The 22,695-nt window shown below is 45.4% G+C and overlaps 1 protein-coding gene across 2 annotated transcripts in view; it reads left to right on the forward strand.

Moving 5' to 3' along the window:
- The window catches only part of LOC127418022 (actin-binding LIM protein 3-like), a 113,511-nt gene that overhangs the window by 38,961 nt on the left and 51,855 nt on the right, over positions 1-22,695 (forward strand). For both annotated transcript variants that reach the window (XR_007893356.1, XM_051658334.1), the window contains exon 3: positions 3,325-3,508. Coding sequence is in view for 1 of the 2 variants with exons in the window: in XM_051658334.1 (XP_051514294.1) it covers positions 3,325-3,508 (184 nt within the window). In the remaining variant the exon portion in view is untranslated. The remainder of the gene's footprint in view (positions 1-3,324; positions 3,509-22,695) is intronic.

The raw sequence follows: 22,695 nt of genomic DNA on the forward strand, positions 1-22,695 counted from the left end.
CACACATCCCACACCGATTTACTTTCTCACAGGACCCATCCACACACAACCCCTTCAATAATGATCAAAAAGCTGGCCAATTAGTTTCCAAAATTAGCGGATGGATGAGATGAGAACTAACCACCACTTAATATTATGCTTTTGTCCCTGGAATATTACCGTGATGGTCACTATAGGATAATCATGAATATCCCCATGCACACACCTCACCTTCACCAGATTATTTGCCTCCAATGCCCTGTTTTGAACCAAGCATTAATGAATGGAGGTTTGATTACAACCTGAATCCACCAAGGCTTGGTATGTACCCCACTTAATACTCACGGGTATTTGGTACATCTCTACCCAATCAGTGGTGGTCTGTGGAGTGTTGGGGATCTGGATCAAGGCCACCACCTCCATTACTGGGCACTGCTCTCGAACATGACCCTGCTCCCCGCAACTCCAGCAGACTGGCTCAAGCCTCTCACCCACACTCGTGGCAGTGGGAGAGAAGGGGTTTGTGGAAGCAGAGAATACCCATGACTGGGGAGCCGGTCTTGGGGGAATGTTCCCCCATTTCTGGGGAAACAGAACAGGATGAAAGGATGGGGGGGGGGGAAATGGGGAGGAGACAATAGATGGAGGAATGACGTGGGGTGCTCCAGCCCCTGGATACGCTGCCAGATGGTCTTCTGCCAGCTGGATCGCTTTGTCCAGCAACGCTGGTCGGTGGCACTGGACCCAGTCTGCCGTCCCCTTCGGCAACCGGGAGATGAACTGCTCCAGCACCACCAGGTTGTTGACATCCACGGTGTTGCTGTCCTTCTTCACCAGCACACAAGCATTGGACGAATGCAAAAGCTACTGGGCAAATGCAAATGGGCAGCTGACCTCACTCAGCATTAAGGAGCGGAAGCGCTGGCGGTGTTCTTCTGGGCTGTGGTCGATCCATTGCAAGATGGATTTCTTCAGCACTGAGTAGTCCAGGATATTGGTGAATGGAAGCTGGTGTGCCAAGATCTGGGCTTCCCCGCTCAGCAGCAGCAGAAGATGGACCACCCACTGTTCCGGTGGCCACTTCAGAGCTTCTGCGGATATTGGTGAACGGAAGCTGCTGTGCCGCGATCTGGGCTTCCCCGGTCAGCAGCGGCAGAAGATGGACCACCCACTGTTCCGGTGGCCACTTCAGAGCTTCGGCGGTGTGTTCAAAGAGCTCAAGGTAGTCCTCCGGACCATCTTGAGGCCCCATCTTGGTGAGCAATACGTGGGGGTGTGCAGCTACCAGGGACGGGGAGGCCGCTCCCTCCTGGGGTACTAAGCTCCGCAGCACCCGCCGGTCCTCCTCCTGGGCCCGAAGGAGCACCTCGAAGCGCTGTTGCTGTTCTCTCCAAAGCTCCATGAGGGCCTGGTGTTGGCCCTGGTGGATGCTGGCAAGGGACCGGAAGACTTCCTTCAGCGGTGACGACTCACGTATCCTTCTTCCTCTAATCCCGGGTTTCAGCACAAGTGTAACAAAGTTCAAGGAACGAGGAAGCAGGAGACGGCGAATCCAAAGATAAATGTATTCTTCACACAAAAACAGGTTCGCTTGACTGTGTAACGGTAAAGCTTCACACAAAACACTCAAACGCGATAATATATATTGGGACTGGCAGCGGCCAACACACTCGTAAATTCAGCTGGGCTCTCTCTCTCTCACTCTGAGGTCTGGCCCCTTTTATTTCCCCTGTCTCTCATTGCGAACAAAGAAACAGCCATTACCAGCAATTAATCTCAGATGAAAACAATTACTGCTTCCTCTCTCCCCAGACGAATGCTCGACCAAGCCCTCGCCTCCACATAAGGATTTAAGACGCAACTTTTCAAGAGATTCAAAAGCTTACTCGCTGATAGTAACTACACGCAATGCTGTTAGCACACTTAAACATTACAAAAATTGGCATTTTTTTATTTATCACTTTAAAATCACCACAGCTAAAAATATTAAACTTTTGTTGATGGATGAATAGTGGAACATTCTGTTCCATGTGTAGGATGTGTATCTTTCTATGACTTCTATCATTTACATCCGTCATCTTCAGTCAGTCATTTAAATGCTCCCAAACGGCCTATTTAAGTCACTTTTTTTGATGGATATGAGACTGGTAGATGGAATTCCTCTCTTATATTTTGGAGTTTGTGTGTAGTAGCCTCAGTTTCACCTGAATTGAAAGTTCACATTTGGACTGCGACACCAGGCCAAGCTCCATGCGGACACCGTCCGTAACCATAGCAACAGCTCCACTACCCACACATGCATAAGAGTTTAAGCTTACAAAATCTTACAAATAACTCTTGCATATTATATATGTATACATTATATATACTATTTTTGCCATGTGTACATAAAGCATTTTATGGTTTTTAACCATGGATTCTAAATTCTTATGATTAAATTAACTGTGACATTTTTAATCTTTGTTAATAGTAAAACCATATAATCGTGGCATCTCTAGTTGTCTCATCACTCTCAGACTGCTCTTGTCAGTGCAGATATCAGCAGTCACTTCAGCAAGCCAATCACAGACCTCACCTTGACATCTGAACTAAGTTTCTGCTTTAGTTCTAATTTTGCATGGATGGTGTTCTTTCTCTGTTTTTCTTCTGAGGGATTTTGTGCTAGTGTGCTGAGTCACAAAAAAGAGGAGAAGATACTGAACTGTCCTGATTCAAAGTTTTAAGGATGTGCATCATTGGGATTGCCACCTGTACTGTAAAATACTGGATCGTCCTATATTTAAAGATACAGTTATGCTTCATATATCGAATCAATACGGGATGCGATTTGTCCCGTATTTTTAGGCTGGGTCCAAAGAGACCCCGATAACAAACACTAGCATCTGTGAAAACTGATGTTTATGTGTTGCCTCCAATTCTACTTGTATGTTCTGTGTGGCAGACTGCACAGTAACTTAAAACTCTGCGCACTAAAGGAAATCAGGCCCTAATAAACTGTAATTGGTTCTGCAGCTGTTGACTGTTTACATATGCATGAAAGTATCTTTAAAAATTAGTCTCTTCTTGAATATATACTTGACATCTTCCTTCTGTAAGGAATTAAATGACTTGCCGCATATGTTTGTAAAGATTTCTGTAGAGATCACAACATAACTTCGAATGCACCTTGCAACATTTCCAAATCTCATTCCCCCTCTTTTCTCTGTGTCATTTCTTCTCCCCTCTCAGCTGTACTGCAGATTTAAAAGCCAGAACTGTGAACAGTAGATTTTAAGCAACTGAACTTGAACACTATATGGTCTTAGCTGCTGTTCTCATGTGGTTCTCTCTCATTTTGTCTTCCAGTTTGTGGCTGTGACTTGGCACGCTCTGGATTCTTCCAGAAGAGTGGTGAATACATCTGTACAACAGACTACCAGCGGCTGTATGGCACAAAATGTGATAGCTGTGGGGACTTTATCTCAGGGGAGGTGGTCTCCGCTCTGGGACGCACGTATCATCCACAGTGTTTTGTCTGCAGCGTGTGCAGGTGAGCCCTCTACCCAAACCTCATTTGTCAGGAAATCACAGCAGTGTAAGGGTCTGTGGAGGTGATGGCGTGGTTGAGTGCCCATCTGGAGAGAGAGAAAGCGGTAAGGAGTTCCACCTGAGACGAATTGCTACTAATTCCCTATCTGTCACTCACTCGACGTTGTGTCGATGTAGTGACACTAGGGGTCACTCTTGGGAGCCCGAGACACCTCCGGTCTTTGATAAAAGGCCAATGAAAATTGGCGAGTGGTATTTGCATGCCACTCCCCCAGACATACGGATATAAAAGTAGCTGGTATGCAACCACTCATTCAGATTTTCTCTTCGGAGCCGAACGGTCATGCTCATTGAGCTGCATTCTACTGTTCATTCACCTCTGCTGGATCTGATGGCGCATTTCAGCGGCTTCTCCCTCCTCTGCACTGGTGCACTGCAGAGAACGCCCCTGGGCGCTTCGGCAGAAAACAAAGAGAGTATATTTTCTGAAAGAGCTTTTCCTCTAAAAGAGTATATTTCTCTAAAAGAGCGGCACACACGGAACGTCTTTTTAAAGACGCGTCTTTTTAAAGATGCCTTTCCGATTGTGTGTTATTCCTGGTTGCGGTCGTTACCTCTCAACTTCGGATGGTCATGATCGCTGTCTTTTGTGTCTGGGCGCGACCCACACGGAGGCAGCGTTCGTGGATGGTTCATGTTCTCATTGCGAGAACATGACCATGGCAACGTTGTGGTCGCAGCTTGTTTTTGTAAGAAAGCAAGCCACCCCAGCAGCTCCCCGCCTCGGTCCTTCTACTTACGGGTATGAGGCCAGCGCGGCTAGCACTGGGGGCGATTTGGGGACCCCAATGGGATCGCCTCCATCGGGTATCCCCCCGCGGACCTCCCATTCCCCAGCATGCTCGTCTGCCCCAGTCGGGCTTCCGGATGAGTTCGCCAGCTCGTCTCACGGTGAGTCTGGCTTCTTGTTCGGAGTCCGCGAAGATGATGAGCTCTCGAGCGCAGCCAGGGGTTATACGGTGATTCCCCCGGTGGATAAGGTGCTCGCGGTGCACCTATGCCCGCAGAGCGCCACCACCTGGCGTGGACGCCTTAAGCTCCCATCCAAGCCCTGTAGGCTCCCGTTGTCCCTGATGGCTAAAGCCTACAGCGCTGCTGGACAAGCCTCCTCTGCCCTGCACACCATGGCTCTCCTGCAGGTCCACCAAGCCAAGGTTTTGAAAGAACTGCACGAGGGTAGTTCCGCACCAGATTTGATGCAGGAACTGTGCTCGGCGACCGACCTCGCTCTCCGAGCGACGAAGGTCGCGGCGCGGTCTCTCGGGCAGACGATGGCAACATTTGTTGTCCAGGAGCACCACCTTTGGATCAACCTGGTCGAGATGGGTGAGGCCGACAAGACACAGTTTCTTGCTGCCCCCATTTCCCAGGCTGGCCAATTCGGCGACACCGTCGAGGACTTTGCCCAGCAGTTCTCGGCGGTGAAGCAGCAGACAGAGGCTATCCGGCACATCCTGCCCCGGCACGGCTCAAGATCCCGCACCCCGTCTGCTCGTCACCAAGGGCGTCCCCCTGTGGTGACTGCACCGGCTCCGCCGCAGCCCGCCCCTTCGGCCCGGCCCCGGCGTGGAGCCCACCGCAGGAAGCAGACGCCACCCGTCTCACAGTCAGCACCTAAGAACCCACGGAGGTCGTCAAAGCGCCCCTGTGACGGGCGACCCAAGGACGAAGGAACCCACTCACCTGGAGCTGGTAAGAAGACCACTCCATCCCCCAGTGGAGGGCCGGGTGGAAAATCTTTTGTTGCCTTTTTGTTTGATTTCACCGCATGCCCAAGTGGCTGCGGTACCCAATAGCTCAGCAAAATAGCGGTTTCCTTCCTTCCTGGGTCACAGACCCAGTGTGCATGGTCGTCATCACAACCACCGTCCACGGGTTTTTCCTTGCAGAATTGGCACTCCAGCGGTGGTCTTTCCGCCCCTGAGCGCACAGCTGTGGCACACAGCCGCCCCCAATGTGGCAGTCTCCATGGGCTACGAGGACAGGCCTCTTCCTCCCCCGTCATAGGCTGTTCCAGGGGTGGTCACAAGGAGCCAGGTAAGTGCTTCGATGTCCCAAGACTCAGCACGGCCACGACATGGTGTGGCACCTCGAGCTCCAACCCGCCACGAGGCCCCACCTGTCGGTATGTCTGACGACGTTGTCCCCTTGGTCCCCCTTGCACGGAACTTGGATGCATGGCTTGCGCTTTCCAAGCCATTGCGTTGGCTGATCTGGACTGTCCGACTCAGCTACGTGATTCAGTTCGCCAGGCGCCCGCCCAGGTTCAGCGGTATTCACTTCACCTTGGTCAAGAACGAAAACGCTGCTACCTTGCGCGCAGAGATCGCTACCCTCCTACGGAAAGGCGCGATAGAACCTGTCCCTCCAACCGGGCCTTACACAGACTCCCATTCAAGATGCTGATGCAAAAACGCATTCTGGCGAGCGTCCGACATCAAGATTGGTTCGCGGCGGTAGACCTGAAGGACGCGTACTTCCACATCTCGATCCTTCCTCGACACACACCCTTCCTGCAGTTTGCATTCGAGGGTCAGGCGTATCAGTACAAAGTCCTCCCTTTTGGCCTGTCCCTGTCTCCTCGCATCTTCACGAAGGTCACAGAGGCTGCCCTTGCCCCGTTAAGGGAGGTGAGCATTCACATTCTCAACTATCTCAAAGACTGGCTAATCCTAGCTCACTCTCAAGACATGTTGTGCCCACAAAGGGACTTGGTGCCCTCACACCTCAGCCGACTAGGGCTTCGGGTCAACTGGGAAAAGAGCAAGCTCCTCCCGGTTCAGAGCATCTCTTTTCTCGGTTTGGAGCTGGACTCAGTCTCTTTGTCGGCGCGCCTTACGAACGAGCATGCCCAGTCGGTGCTGGCCTTTTTGAAATGTGTTCAAACAGAAAACAGCGGCTCCACTGAAACTTTTTCAGAGGCTCCTGGGGCATATGGCATCCTCAGCGGTAGCCACCCCGCTTGGGTTGATGCACATGAGACCGCTTCAGCACTGGCTTCAGACTCGAGTCCCGAGATGGGCATGGCACCACGGGACACATCACATGGTCATCACACTGGTCTGTCACCGTCTTTTCAGCCCTTGGACCGACCTCTCGTTTCTACGGGCAGGTGTTCCTCTAGAACTGGTCTCCAGGCACGTCGTGGTCACAACAGATGCCTCCAAAATGGGTTGGGGCATTGTTTGCAATGGGCACGCAGCCACCGACCTGTGGACGTGTCCGCGACTGCATTGGCACATCAACTGCCTCGAGATGTTGGCAATTCTGCTCGCCCTGCGGAGGTTTCGGCCGTTGATCCAGGGCAAGCACGTGTAAGTTCGGACAGACAACATGGCGACGGTAGCATACGTCATCCGCAAAGGCGGTCTCTCGTTGTATGTCACAACTCACCCGCCATCTCCTCCTCTGGAGTCAGCAGCACTTCAAGTCGCTGCGAGCCACTCACATCCCGGGCAACCTCAACACTACAGCGGACGCGCTGTCACGGCAGGTTACCCTCAGGGGAGAGTGGAGACTCCACCCTCAGGTGGTCCAGCTGATTTGGAGTCGATTCGGACAGGCACAGGTGGACCTGTTCGCCTCCCAAGAATCCTCCCACTGCCTGCTCTGGTACACCCTCACCAAGGCTCCCCTTGGCATAGACGTGCTGGCACACAGCTGGCCCCCTGGCCTGCGCAAATATGTGTTTCCCCCAGTGAGCCTACTTGCACAGACCCTGTGCAAGGTCAGGGAGGACAAGGAGCAGGTCATCCTGGTAGCACCCTACTGGCCCACCCAGACATGGTTCTCGGACCTCACGCTCCTCGTGACAGCCACCCCCCTGGCAAATTCCCCTGAGGAAGAACCTTCTTTCTCAGGGACGGGGCACCCTCTGGCACTCGTGACCAGACCTCTGGAATCTCCATGTCTGGCCCCTGGACGGGACTGCGGTGGTAGACACGATCACTCAGGCTAGGGCCCCCTCTACAAGGTGCCTGTATGCCTTTAAGTGGCGTCAGTTCACTAAGTGGTGTTCTTCCCGACAGGAAGACCCCCAGAGATGCACAGTCGGATCAGTGCTTTCCTTCCTGCAGGAGAGGTTGGAAGGGAGGCTGTCCCCTTCCACCTTGAAAGTGTACGTTGCCGCCATAACAGCACACCATGACGCAGTCAACGGTAAGTCCTTAGGGAAGCACGACCTGATCATCAGGTTCCTAAGAGGCGCCAGGAGGCTGAATCCCTCCAAACCGTGCCTCGTTCCCTCATGGGACCTCTCTGTAGTTCTTCAGGGTCTACAGAGAGTCCCCTTTGAGACTTTACAGTCAGCCGAGCTTAAGGCATTCTCCTTGAAGACTGCCCTCCTGACTGCTCTCACTTCCATCAAGAGGGTAGGAGAACTGCAAGTATTCTCTGTCAGCGAAACGTGCCTGGATTTCAGTCCGGGTTACTCTCACGTGATCCTGAGAGCCCCTCTGCCCCAGTCTCCATGTTTGTAGAAACTCCTCCCCCGTTGGGTAGGATCTACCTTGAAGACTCTCCACATGGTTGGAAAGACCATGTGACATATTTTTCCACTTAAATATCCCCCCCCTCTCTTTGGGCAAGATGTGGTCTCCGCGGTGTCTTCCCCTTGGGAGGGACACCCCCGGACTAGACCTGGTGGCCCAGTCGGATAATCCCCCTTCTTTTTTAGGGAGTAGAAAAAGAGAAGGGGAAAAGAGGCCACGACTGGGTTAGCCTGTCTCTATCTTTTGGGTAGTCAACTTGTCCCCAAAGGGCCGTTCGATACTCATAACTATGGTGGGGGAGGTTACGTCTCGACCTGGTGTGCTGGCTATGAGGCACACAGTAGTCTGCCCACCACACACCCCCAGTTCACGTAACACAGTTCAGCCAATTGTGGCGTTTCGTATAGGGACCCCTAGTGTCACTACATCGACACAACGTCGAGTGAGTGACAGATAGGGAACGTCATGGTTACTTGTGTAACCTCTGTTCCCTGATGGAGGGAACGAGACATTGTGTCCCTCCTGCCGCAACGCTGTACTACCCGCTGAAATGGCCGGTCCTTATATCGGCTCCTCAGCATAAAACCTGAATGAGTGGTTGCATACCAGCTCCTTTTATACCCGTATGTCTGGGGGAGTGGCATGCAAATACCACTCGCCAATTTTCATTGGCCTTTTATCAAAGACCAGAGGTGTCTTGGGCTCCCAAGAGTGACCCCTAGTGTCACTACATCGACATAACGTCTCGTTCCCTCCACCATGACGTTACTGGTTCTGTGTTCGCAGTGTGAGATGGGGAGATAAAAGAGGACCCAGTCCACAGAGAGAGGGAGAGAGTGTTGCACACCAGAGACTGTGTTTGCATATTATAGAGTGTTAATGCACCCCCGAGGCCGGGGAACCGGTTTCAGGGGAATGTTCCACCATTTCCAGGGGAATGGGATAGTTCAGAAGGAAGGAGGGGAGGGGACAGGGAAAGGGGAGGGACCACAGAGAGAGAGAGAGCGGGGCCCCAGATACGCTGCTAAGTGGTCTTCCGCCAACTGTACTGCTTCATCCAGGGACGCCGGTCGGTGGTACTGGACCCACTCCGCCGATCCTTTCAGTAATTGGGAGATGAATTGTTCCAGCACCACGAGATCGATGACATCCCCGATGTCACTGGGCTCCTCAGCCAGCACCCACTGCTGGCAGGCGTCACGGAGCTGTTGAGCAAAGGCAAATGGGTGGCCGGCTTCGCTCAGCATCAAGGATCAGAACTGCTGGCGGTGCTCCTCTGGACTGCAGCCGACCCGCTGCAGGATGGCTTTTTTCAGCTTGGGGTACCTCAGGAGGTTGTTGACTGGTAGTTGTTGGGCTGCGAGTCGGGCCTCCCTGGTCAGCAGCGGTAAGAGGTGGACTGCCCATTGCGCCCACAGCCATTCCAGAGCTTGGGCCGTGTGCTGAAAGAACTCCAGAAAGGCCTCCGGATCGTCTTGCACCCCCATATTTGCAAGCATCACATGGGGGTTTGCTGCTGCCGGGGTCGCGGCATGCGTTTCCTCCTGGGGTACGAAGCTTTGCAATGCCCGTCGTTCCTCCTCTCGGCCTCGAAGGAGCACCTCGAACCGTTGTTGCTGTTCCGCCCACAGATCCATGAGGGCCTGGTGTTGAGCCTAGTGGATGCTGGCGAGGGATTGGAAGTCTTCCTTGAGCGGCGAAGATGACTCCATAGCAGTGTATCTTCCTCCTCCCGGGTTTCAGCACCAGTGTGACAAGGTTCGTTGTGTGATGGATAAGGAGGAAGCAGGAGCCGGTTTCCACAGTCCACATGAGTCAGAGTTTTATTTCACAAAATTATGGTAATCGCTTTTGAGCTTCACACTTAAAATCCAAAAGTCTGCTTTGCAGCATAAAAGGTAAGACAAGTCAGCTTTTCAGCACAACACCCTATAATATGCAAACACAGTCTCTGGTGTGCAACTGTCTCTCCCTCTCTCTGTGGACTGGGTCCTCTTTTATCTCCCCCGTCTCTCACTGTGAACACAGAAACAGTAATTAGTAGCAGTTCGTCTCAGTTGGAACTCCTTACCGCTTTTTCGCTCGACCATGCCCTCACCTCCACAGGGTCATTCTATAATTAGGAATGTTTTTAACGTTTTCCCCAAAACACAAATATGATCTTATAAAGCACCCTTGAAATGCGATATAGAGTATTTGCTATTTGGCAAACTCAGGGTAGATTCATTTAGGATATTTTTCTTTAAATACATGATGTTAGCGGCTTCATATGTCAACTTGGTTACTGACATTTTTTTCTTTTTTTTTACACTATTGGAAAACACCAAGAATTAACATAGCATGATGATTTAATAGTTATGTAACCACTCACCAATAGCAACAATTTTGAACATTAGCACTTTAATGAAAAAAATATTTAGACTGATAATACCTCTCTAGTTTTACAAATAGAACTCAATGATAATTACATTTTCTCGAACAAGTTAAATTTGTATGCGCTGTTTTGGAAGAAAATTATCTAGAGGGACAAAACACACTTCTGGAAGTCACTTGACACTATACATAACTGTACACGAGGCAAATGAGTTTGTTTTTTTATGTAAAAACTCACAGTAATATAGTTGACCCATAGCTGAACGTTACTTGGTAACTTTGTTGACCAGTAACATTGTTGCTGGTAATATGTTTTTAATGTTTTTAAACATTTCAATTCTTTACTCAATATAGAGGGCCTAGAACTACTGAGCACATAGTATTTTTGGAAAGATTTGCATTTTCAAAAATATTGAATACTTTTTTTGTCATTTTTTCTTGTATATGTTTAAAGCGATAATACTTGAGTAAAACTGTTGACAGTCAGTTAGTACACTCATGACACAGGCTTGGCTTTTTAACAAATATTTGGGGAAAAGAACATAACTTTAAATCCCTCATCCATTACACCATGTTGTGTAAGTCATGTCATTGGGACAAACTTTTCCTTTTTGAATTGGGTTTTTCAGATGCATAACTTATTTGGAAATGATTTTTCAGACAAATATAAAATTAGGTATATTACAATAAAAACTTGGTACTTTTTGTAGTGCATAAAATGCATTGATAAGCTAAACTATATATAGGCTGAAGTATGAAAATAATTTTATGTTTGAGGTCATTTTCATGCATATTTGCAAAGTAGAATGACCAGCATTACAAAATTGGACAACTGAATACCAAGGTTTTATGTCATATACACCTTCTTTTAGAAAAAAGAGATGGCTTTTCCAACAAATAATGATGTGTTTTGGAAACATATAGTTATGTACAAAGAAAATAAACACTGGTTCTATATATTGAAATGTATGCGCAATTATCGAATTACCCGTAAAGAACTCACACAGCCACACACTCAATGTCATAAACTGCATTAAACGAAGAGGAACTGAAGGGTCATTATGGATACAGACCCATCAGACAGATTAAATGTGAGGTAGTACCGGTCTGATGCTGGTAAATGATTCTCATTTACTGATGTACTGATGACTAATACTCATTAATTAACTTGCTATCAGCCATATACCCCCCCCCCCCATTTACTTAATGTATATACATTAACCAATTCTGAGTTCTAGTTCTAATATTACTAGTAAAAACCAGGAAAAGGAGTCCACCCTTGTCTTTTTTCCTCTCATTTAAATTGTTCCATATAGTATAGAACCACAAGTGGAGGAGAAGAGATAAATGCAGGGAAACTAAAGCAGATATAAGCTGGTCATTGAAACATGAGTCAAGGCAGAAGAAAGCTGACAGCTGTATCTCAGAATATGTGATAATGCCCTTGGAGTAAGTAAAGGATGGAGGAAGTTGTGTAAATTGAGAAGCTGTAGAGGCCACCCTACTCAAATGTTTCCATGCTGGTCTAGGCTGGTTTATTCTGGCTACAGCTGGTTTGGTGCTGGTTTAGCTAGTGGACAAGCATAGTCATAGTTTTCACCAGCAAATCCTAGCTGGTGAAGCTGGTTGACCAGCAGGGCAATGTGCCACATGTGCACATGACGGGGGTGCCATTAGGGATCTTGCTTAGGGTGCCAGAATGGTCAGGAACGGCCCGTCAGCATGGTCTTTCTGATGATGCTGGTTAAGCTAGTTTAAAAATATGGTGAGGACATCAGCACACCAGTATCCCATGTTGGGGGACCAGCACACAAAACACAACATAAGCTGGTGACCAGATATGCTGGCCTTTTTAGCAGGACAGAGGTGAATATTAGAAGAGTGATGGGCAGAATGAAACGTGGAAAAGAAGAAGTTAAATGGCAGAGGTGGAAAAGCACACTCTTGGGTAGTTCACGTCTGGCCTTTTCTCAGACTGACAGACCTTAAAATGAGAGCTACTCTAAAACATCCCTGCAAACGTACCACTATACCAACCCTATTGCCTTTTGTAGTAAGAAATGGAAAAAAGTTAACAGATTTAATACAACAGGACATTTTGCTGTATTTTCAGCTTTAGTATTTACACATTCACACATTTATAAAGTCTTTGGCTGGCTGCTTATTTTACATAACCTCAACTGTCTCTCTCCTCATTCTCTTTTTAACACACACATGCTTTTTTGGATCTGGAGCTGTGAGTTTTCCTGTTAATATGTATCTGTTATGTTCCTTTACATACAGTGTTTTTGCTCTGTTTGTATCTACAGGAAATTTGTTCCACTAAATAACTTGCCCCTACTCCTTTACCTCATTAGAACAGAGAAAGAGAATTAGCTCTAAATTAAGGAAAAAATTTTTTTCATGAGACCTGGGATTGCTTTGTTGGACTATATTGCCAATTGAGCTACTAAAAGGACCAATGGGACACTCTTGGCAGTAACCTAAAAATCTATCGGTCTGACCATGAAGTAAACAGTCAACAGGATAGCTAGATTCTGTTACATTTAATAGGCCTGTGTGGAGACCAAGCCTAGTGGGCTATCAGCCCAGTAGCACTGCCAGAAATAATTCATAAGTCACGCTCAGCCCCCAGGAATGGTTTAAATAGTATGATGAATATAAAACTCTTATTTGCAATTCATAGGGAATTCTAGGCCTCCTTAATTGATATTTTGAGGAACCCTTTGTCTCAATGGATAGGTAACTCTGCAAAAAATCACTTTCTTTTAATCAGTATTTTTGTCTTGTTTTCCAGCAAAAAAAAAAAAAAAAAAAAAATCTAATCATCCTTAAAACACAATAGATTCACATAAGAATTTTTTTTTTTTTTTATTGTTTTAAGCATAAAACTCAATCAGTTGTGTTAGATTTATGCTTAAAGCAATATAAAACTATTTGCCAATAGGGAAATGAAAATTAAACTCAATTAAAGATTTCCATATTCTCTGCAAACCAGCCTTAAAATCTTGCACAATTCTGCTTTTCAATCTTGTTTCAAAATGTTTAGATAGTTGTACCAGAAAACAAGACAGAAATACAGATTAAGATTTGTTTATTTTTTTGTTTGTTTGTTTTTTGTAGTGAGCTCATTCTGAGTGATTAATTGCTTAAACTTTGATATTTTATAATCTAAAAATGCTTAAAAATCCAAAAAATGTTAAAAAATGTTTATATTGTTTGTATACATATATATAGATATATATACCTGTATATATATATATATATACTTGTGTATATATATATATATATATATACTTGTGTATATATATATATATATATATATATATATATATATATATATATATATACAGTGCATCTGGAAAGTATTCTCAGCGCTTCACTTTTTCCACATTTTGTTATGTTACAGCCTTATTCCAAAATTGATTAAATTCATTATTTTCCTCAATATTCTACAAACAATACCCCATAATGACAACGTGAAAGAAGTTTGTTTGAAATCTTTGCAAATTTATAAAAAAACAAAAAAAAAAAAAAACACATGTACATAAGTATTCACAGCCTTTGCCATGACACTCAAAATTGAGCTCAGGTGCATCCTGTTTCCACTGATCATCCTTGAGATTTTCTACAACTTGATTGGAGTCCACCTGTGTTAAATTCAGTTGACTGGACATGATTTGGAAAGGCACACACCTGTCTATATAAGGTCCCACAGTTAACAGTGCATGTCAGGGCACAAACCAAGCCATGAAGTCCAAGGAATTGTCTGAAGACCTCCGAGACAGGATTGTATTGAGGCACAGATCTGGGGAAGGGTACAGAAAAATTTCTGCAGCATTGAAGGTCCCAATGAGCACAGTGGCCTCCATCATCCGTAAATGGAAGAAGTTTGGAACCACCAGGACACTTCCTAGAGCTGGCCGCCTGGCCAAACTGAGCGATCGGGGGAGAAGGGCCTTAGTCAGGGAGGTGACCAAGAACCCGATGGTCACTCTGACAGAGCTCCAGCATTTCTCTGTGGAGAGAGGAGAAACTTCCAGAAGAACAACCATCTCTGCAGCACTCCACCAATCAGGCCTGTATGGTAGAGTGGCCAGACGGAAGCCACTCCTCAGTAAAAGGCACATGACAACCCACCTGGAGTTTGCCAAAAGGCACCTGAAGGACTCTCAGACAATGAGAAACAAAGATTGAACTCTTTGGCCTGAATGGCAAGCGTCATGTCTAGAGGAAACCAGGCACCGCTCATCACCTGGCCAATACCATCCCTACAAAGAAGCATGGTGGTGGCAGCATCATGCTGTGGGGATGTTTTTCAGTGCAGGAACTGGGAGAGTAGTCAGGATTGAGGGAAAGATGAATGCAGCAATGTACAGAGACATCCTTGATGAAAACCTGCTCCAGAGCGCTCTGGACCTCAGACTGGGGCGAAGTTTCATCTTCCAACAGGACAACGACCCTAAGCACACAGCCAAGATAACAAAGGAGTGGCTCCGGGACAACTCTGTGAATGTCCTTGAGTGGCCCAGTCAGAGCCCAGACTTGAACCCGAATGAACATCTCTGGAGAGATCTGAAAATGGCTGTGCACCGATGCTCCCCATCCAACCTGATGGAGCTTGAGGGGTCCTGCAAAGAAGAATGGGAGAAACTACCCAAAAATAGGTGTGCCAAGCTTGTAGCATCATACTCAAAAAGAGTTGAGGCTGTAATTGGTGCCAAAGGTGCATCAACAAAGTATTGAGCAAAGGCTGTGAATACTTATGTACATGTGATTTTTTTCGGGTTTTTTTATTTATTTTTTTTTATAAATTTGCAAAGATTTCAAACAAACTTCTTTCATGTTGTCATTATGGGGTATTGTTTGTAGAATTTTGAGGAAAATAATGAATTTAATCCATTTTGGAATAAGGCTGTAACATAACAAAATGTGGAAAAAGTGAAGCGCTGTGAATACTTTCCGGATGCTCTGTATATACAGTATATATATATATATATATATATATATATATATATATATATATATATATATATATATATATATACACTGATCAGCCACAACATTAAAACAACCTGCCTAATATTGTGTAGGTTCCCCTCGTGCCGCTAAAACAGCTCTGACCTGTCGAATCGTAGACTCCACAAGACCTCAGAAGGTGTCCTGTGGTATCTGGCACCAAGACGTTAGCAGCAGATCCTTTAAGTCCTGTAAATTGCAAGGTGGGGCCTCCATGGATCTGACTTGTTGGTCCAGCACATCCCATAGATGCTCAATCGGATTGAGATCTGGGGAATTTGGAGGCCAAGTCAACACCTTGATGTCTTTGTCATGTTCCTCAAACCCTTCCTAACAATGTGTGCAGTGTGGCAAGGCGCATTATCCTGCTGAAAGAGGCCACTGCCATCAGGGAATACCGTTGTCATGAAGGGGTGTACGTGGTTTGCAACAAACTTTAGGTAGGTGGTACATGTCAAAGAAACATCCACATGAATGCCAGGACCCAAGGTTTCCCAACAGAACATTGCCCAAAGCATCACACTGCCTCTGCCGGCCTACCTTCTTCCCATAGTGCATCCTACTGCCATCTCTTCCCAAGGTAAACGACGCACCCATCACACCAGGCCACCTACTTCCATTGCTCCATGGTCCAGTTCTGACGCTCACGTGCCCATTGTAGGCACTTTCAGCATGGGCAGGGGTCAGCATGGGCACTCTGTGGCTACGCAGCAAGCTGTGATGCAGTGTGTGTTCTGACACCTTCCTATCATGGCTAGCATTATGTTTTTCAGCAATTTGTGCTACAGTAGCTCTTCTGTGGGATAGGACCAGACAGGCTAGCCTTTGTTTCTCACACGCATCAGTGAGTCTTGGGCCTGTCGCCGGTTCACTGGTTGTCCTTCCTTGGACCAATTTTGGTAGGTACTAACCACTGTATACCAGGAACACCCACAAGACCTGCCGTTTTGGAAATGCTCTGACCCAGTCGTCTAGCCATCACAATTTGGCCCTTGTCAAAGTCGCTCATATACTTACACTTGCCCATTTTTCCTGCTTCCAACATATGAAATTGAAGAACTGACTGTTCACTTGCTGCCTAATACTGTATATCCAACCTCCTTGACAGTTGCCATTGTAACGAGATAATAAATGTTATTCACATCACCTGTCAGTGGTTTTAATGTTGTGGCTGATCAGTGTATCTATCTCTCTCTCTCTCTCTCTCTCTCTCTCTCTCTCTCATATATATATATATGTGTTAGTCAACACTTGACTGAAATGTTTCTCACAATCGTAAAAATCTTTTGATCTGAAGGCGTATGCTTAAATGTTTGAAATTAGTTTTGTAGACAAAAATATAATTGTGCCACCATATTAATTTATTTCATTATAAAACTCAAATTTAATAAAAAAAAGTTTTTTGAAATTGATGACTTGGACCAAAGAATAAAGAAAAGCATCCAATAAGTGCCCAACATTGATGGGAACTCCTTCAATACTGTTTAAAAAGCATCCTAGAGTGATACCTCAAGAAGTTGGTTGAGAAAATGTCAAGAGTACATGTCTGCAAATTCTAGGCAAAGGGTGACTACTATGAAGATGCTAAAATATAACACAGTTTTGATTTATTTTGGATTTTGTTTAGTCACAACATAATTCCCATAGTTCCATTTATGTTATTCCACAGTTTTGATGACTTTACTATTATTCTAAAATGTGAAAAAAAAAAAAAAAAAGAATGAGTAAGTGATCCTAAACTTTTGAACGGTAGGATATATATAGGCTGGAGAGGGGATAGAGGGCATAGGTATTTTAATGTCATGAGAGAGTCAAAATGCATTAGTGAACAGAGGAAAGGCAGCATTCATTTCACACAAAAACTGTAAATTTGTAAAGAGCAGGAAAAGCTGACAGTGCTTTTTGTGTCTGAGGGGAGTGTGATGTGGTAAGTAATGCCAAGGTCATGTAAAGATAGCACAGAAAAAGACATGCACACATACAGCCTCATGCCATTTTCACATGCAAATATAGAATGAAGTAGGTTGTGTGAAAGAGGAGAAATGAATATAGAGACAGTGAATAAAGAAGAATATGTGTTGATCCAGAGATCTGACTCTCATTGGCTCTAGCTGTACTATAACACCAGAGAAACTAAAGGAATTATTCCACCCATGTGTCTCACGCTGGGCTATAAGTGCTTCTTATGTCTGCCCTCCTACCCTGCCATCATTCCCTCTCCAATTCAAAGATATCATTGTGTGAGGTCTCTACTGTGGAGGAGTTTGTCATACTAGCCATATTTTACATAGCCCAGTGAATAGTGACTGTTACAGTATGATGTGTTTGTATGTAATGATTTGTGTGATAATATGAACTATTGTTTACTGCACATGGTTATTGCAGTATGAACTATACAGTTTTGAGGTTGCAGGTTGTAGGATTAACTTACTAATGTTTGGTCTCCCTGTTGATTCTGTGATGTTATATGTTTTTGACCTGAAGTTGTACTCTCTTTGGGGGAATGGGAGTGCAGGTTCCAAATCCCAGTAAAACAGTCCATTTTGTTCAGTAATTTATGTCTTTAAACAAAAAAACAAAAAAATAATAATTTTATACAAATGTTTATTTTAATTTAATGAATCTTTCAAGTAATTAGTGCTTCTGTACAAATGTACATATTATAACATTGGCAGTACGAGAGAGATAATACAGGATCTGTTTTTGAAGGACCTGTCCTTTATTCTCGTAAAGTGGCAGCACTGATGTTCCTCTAGATCATTGTTCACTCTAAATGGATTGTTTTATAATTGCTGCATTAGTGAGGGAATAGTCTACTGTAATAGGATTTGTCTCATAGTGTAGAATCTTCCAGTCCATCTGATTACTGTGTAGATAAAGCAGTGCAGTGGAAACACAGGATTATAGTAGCAGTCATTATACATGTGAACAGGTGCTCAAAAGATATACATGCATTTATCTAAAGAAGAGTGTGAAAAACATTTATAAAACATCATCTTGTTATTCTCACCATAAACATGAGGTAAGCTTATATGTACATAGTGGCACATAGCCAGTTCTGGACCAGTGGCGAGGCCAGAAAACTCCAAGTGGGTGGACCATTGTGAAACAGGGTGGACCTCTTTTCTGTGCCAGACTGTGAATTTAAAGGTGCAATGTGTAACAATTTTCATGTAATATTCGCCTTTTTTTGTTTGTTTGTTTTTTTTGCCAATGTGTGAATGGCTTGTAATGCATCTTAAAAAAATGAGCCCTTCTCAGACTTCCTTGGTTTCCTATTAAAGCCTGTAGACTGATTTTCATGCGGAGCGGGCCGCTTTTGCCGGGAAAATCCAAACTATGTGACGTTTATGTACGCTACCGAGAGCCTTGCATCAGACAGCAATAGCTTCTCTTCCGCTATTCAACAGTGACAAAAAAATGCGACACTAGGTAACGTTATCTTAGAGATGGAATCCAGCAAACGTCCGGCTTCCAGCACAACACAAACTCAAGAGTAAGCCAAAAAAAAAAAAAACATTTATCTACTGAATCCCATCTGGCTAAGTAGAAACGTGATCGTGGTCGAGCAAAAACTAGAGTGAACATCGGCAGGGCATTTGATTCCTGGAGTGTCTTTCGTTTGGTTTTGGGGATCAAAACTGACCTTGAATTGGCTTTCTTCTTATTGGACAGGTAAGCTTACATAACTGCAAAGCATGTGAAATATAGTGCCATAAAGATTGATCTGTGTAATTTTAGCTAACTTGATCTTGCCTGCACAGTAACTGTCATAAACAATGTTAATCTGTAATTGTTCAGCAAGGTAAACTACAATAACACGTGAAATGAATGCTAGACAATGTTCAAGAAAATGCAAAAAGACTTATTCATTAGTGTAACGTAACTTGGTTATACAGAAAATATATACATTCTATTATTATAAAACAATAGCGCATCGATATATCAAAATGACTGTTGCGATGGAATCACATCAATACTGAATTGTGTCAACATATTTATAATGTACAGTCTATTTTATAAACAGCTACTGTCATCATCCACCAAATTGAGCTTACAGCTATTGATAAAGCTGGCTAGCTAGCTAACGGCGACATAGGCTATCCTATAAATGCAGTCAATGTACCATGCAAAGAAAAGTGATTACTTCAAACTACAGTCTCGCATAGCCAGACCTATATCCACACTTTGTTTTAGCCCTGTTCCAGCACTGGAGAGTCAAATATAAAATACAGTCTCAAAGTCTGAACGTTACGTCATTGTTTTGGCTGATGCTCGCGTCCCTATGGAGTGTGTGCATGAGTGCGAGCATGAGCAACAGGTAGCTGACTGCAGTTCACTTAATGGCCACAGGTGTCATTAATAACAAGGGTTTCTGAATCTTACATACTGCACCTTTAATGAAGCATACCCTTTCTAAAATAAGAGGTCTGGTGAAAAACGCAAGTCGTGAATCAGATTTTCTATTTAACAGCTGTTCTATAGAGTTGGGTAATTTTACTGTAACGTAGATGTACCTGGACCTTGACCACAGGGGACCAGATGGGGCTGGAGACTATGGGGGACCAGAGGGAGTTGGAGACCAGGGTGGAACAGGAGACCAGGGTGGAGCGGGCGGAGGGCCCGGAGACCGGCGTGGACCAGGAGACCATGGTGGAGCTGGCGCAGGACCCGAAAACCAGGGAGAACCAGGCAACCAGGGCGGAGCAGGCGGGAGGCCAGGAGGGATCCGGTGAATGACCAGGAGCGTGTTCTGATGAGACAGACGAGGGCTGAAGATCAGGGCTTGACAAGGCAGTGTGGCACGGCGAGGAGCGTCACATGCTGTACTTTCAGGGGATGGAGGCTCTGGAGGGGTGCAGAGCCGCTGGAGGCAGAGACCCAGGGGTTTATGCGGCCTGGCATAGTGGGTCAGATGTGTCAGCTTGACATGGCGTGACATGACTTTGCATGGCAGGTGTGACAAAATGCCATGACGAGGCAGATGTGGCAGCATGGCATGATGAGGCAGATGTGGCAGCATGGCATGACGAGGCAGATGTGGCAGCTGAGGCTTCAGGCTCCGGCTCTGGGACGGACGAGGCCTCAGGCGCCGACTCTGGGATGGACGAGGCAGAGACCCAGGGGGTGGAGCCGCTGGAGGCAGAGACCCAGGGGGTGGAGCCGCTGAAGGCAGAAACCCAGGGGTTAAGGCGGCCTGGCATAGTGGGTCAGATGTGCCAGCTTGACATGGCGAGACATGGCTTGGCATGGCAGGTGTGACAAAATGCCATGACGAGGCAGATGTGGCAATATGTCATGACGAGGCAGATGTGACAGCATGGCACGACGAGGCAGACGTGGCAGCATGGCACGACGAGGCAGACGTGGCAGCATGGCACAACAAGGCAGACGTGGCAGCATGGCACAACGAGGCAGATGTGGCAGCCGAGGCTTCAGGCGCTGGCTCTGGGATGGACGAGGCTTCAGGCGCTAGCTCTTTGTCTGTGGCAGGCATGGGCTCGTGGTCTGTGGCAGGCGTGGGCGCTGGCTCGTGGTCCATGGCAGTGGACTCTGACGTGTTGGACTCGGATGGTGGTGAGGTCAGAGTGGCAGAAGACTCTGACATAGCGGATGTGGGGGTGAACTCTGATGTGGTGGCTAATTTACGAGAGTTGGCTACCACATGCACCAATCCCACAGTATCCCGAACCACTAAGAAGCAGGGCAAAATCAATGTACTTTGTAGGAGTCCAATTGACTCCACCTCCAGGCATCCTGGAGCAGACTGGCTCATTAAAGCCTGCATGAAAAATGTCCTTGAGAGAAATATCAAGTCCACCAATTGACACAATCCACAAAAGTCCACAACATAAACATCGAGGGAACGATTCCCCTGGAGGAGACGCGGGAGTGCAACTGCTGGGTTTATGTTGTTTGGTTGAGTATTCTGTAATGTAGATGCTGACAGGACAAGTGAGATGAGGATGTAAAGTAGGAACCCGAGTGCAGTTTTATTTTAGAAATTGCAGTAAATCCAAAAACATGAATCCAAAGTGAAAACAAAACAGAATATAAATCAGAACCTAAACTTGACTTGACTCTAATCAATGACTAGACTAGACTAGACTAGACTAGACTAATAAAATGCTAATGACATGATGTTACACCAACAATACTTGACAAAGGACTAGAGAACATGAGGGCTATAAATACACAGACTGGGTAAACAAATTAACAAGACAACCATTGAAAATACAAAACTGATAACAAGACATTGAAACATGAACCAATAACAAGACAAGACTAATAAACCAGGAACCAATAAGAACAGAACACATGAAACATGAGGGTCAAATGACAAGACAACGAAGTCACATGAAACAGGAACTAAATTTCAAAATAAAAGACATGAAATCAAAACACAAATTCATGAAAGTGAACAAAAACACAAACACGTGACAGTTACTTCTAAAAGTTGTTACATTATTTTGCTATTGATATTTGATAATTAAATAATTGTTAGAGGCTATCATTACTTTGTAGGAAAGCAGAGCGTTTTGCGTAATTTTTTGTTAAAAAAGATTTTTTCTCGCAATCACTGTACTTGGCTGGGAGCTCTCTCTGTTTCAGTTTTAGGTTCTCATCGAAGCAGTGGCAGCTTAGAAAGAAATTGCATGCAAAGAAAACAGTGCAAAACACAGTCCAAAACAACCTACATAAATTAAGAGAAATGTCAAGAGATAAAAAGCTCTCTTGCTCCCTCACACAAAGTGCATGTGCAAAGAGAGATGCAACATAAAGATGCTTATAAAACAGAAGCGCTAAAATGGCTTTTAATGGCAAATATGCAGACAGAGAATTTATAACTACTCTAAAGAGCACATCAACATGAAACTAAACCAAATGAATCCTGGACATTTTAGGCAATTTAGAAATCCTGGCCAGAGGCTCGACCAGAGAATTCCGAAAAAGAGGACCAGTTCGGGAAAAAGAGGACACTTTTGTGGCTGCAGTTTATGAAATTAACTTTTTTGCCCACCAGCCACAGTTGTGGGTGAATGCCCAATTTTACCAGCCACTTTCATTTTTTACCAGCCACTTTCATTTTTTCAATATACAGTATATTTTAACAATGTTATTTTAGAATAGTCTATAGAATATAATTAAAATTCCAGGCTATTATTATTATCATGAATGAAGATGATTTTGCGACATTCAAATGGAGAATAAATAGTAGACAAGCACGGAAGCGAAACTTCTTGTT

The sequence above is a fragment of the Myxocyprinus asiaticus genome, chromosome 27, assembly GCF_019703515.2.
Source record: "Myxocyprinus asiaticus isolate MX2 ecotype Aquarium Trade chromosome 27, UBuf_Myxa_2, whole genome shotgun sequence".
Classification (NCBI taxonomy): domain Eukaryota; kingdom Metazoa; phylum Chordata; class Actinopteri; order Cypriniformes; family Catostomidae; genus Myxocyprinus; species Myxocyprinus asiaticus.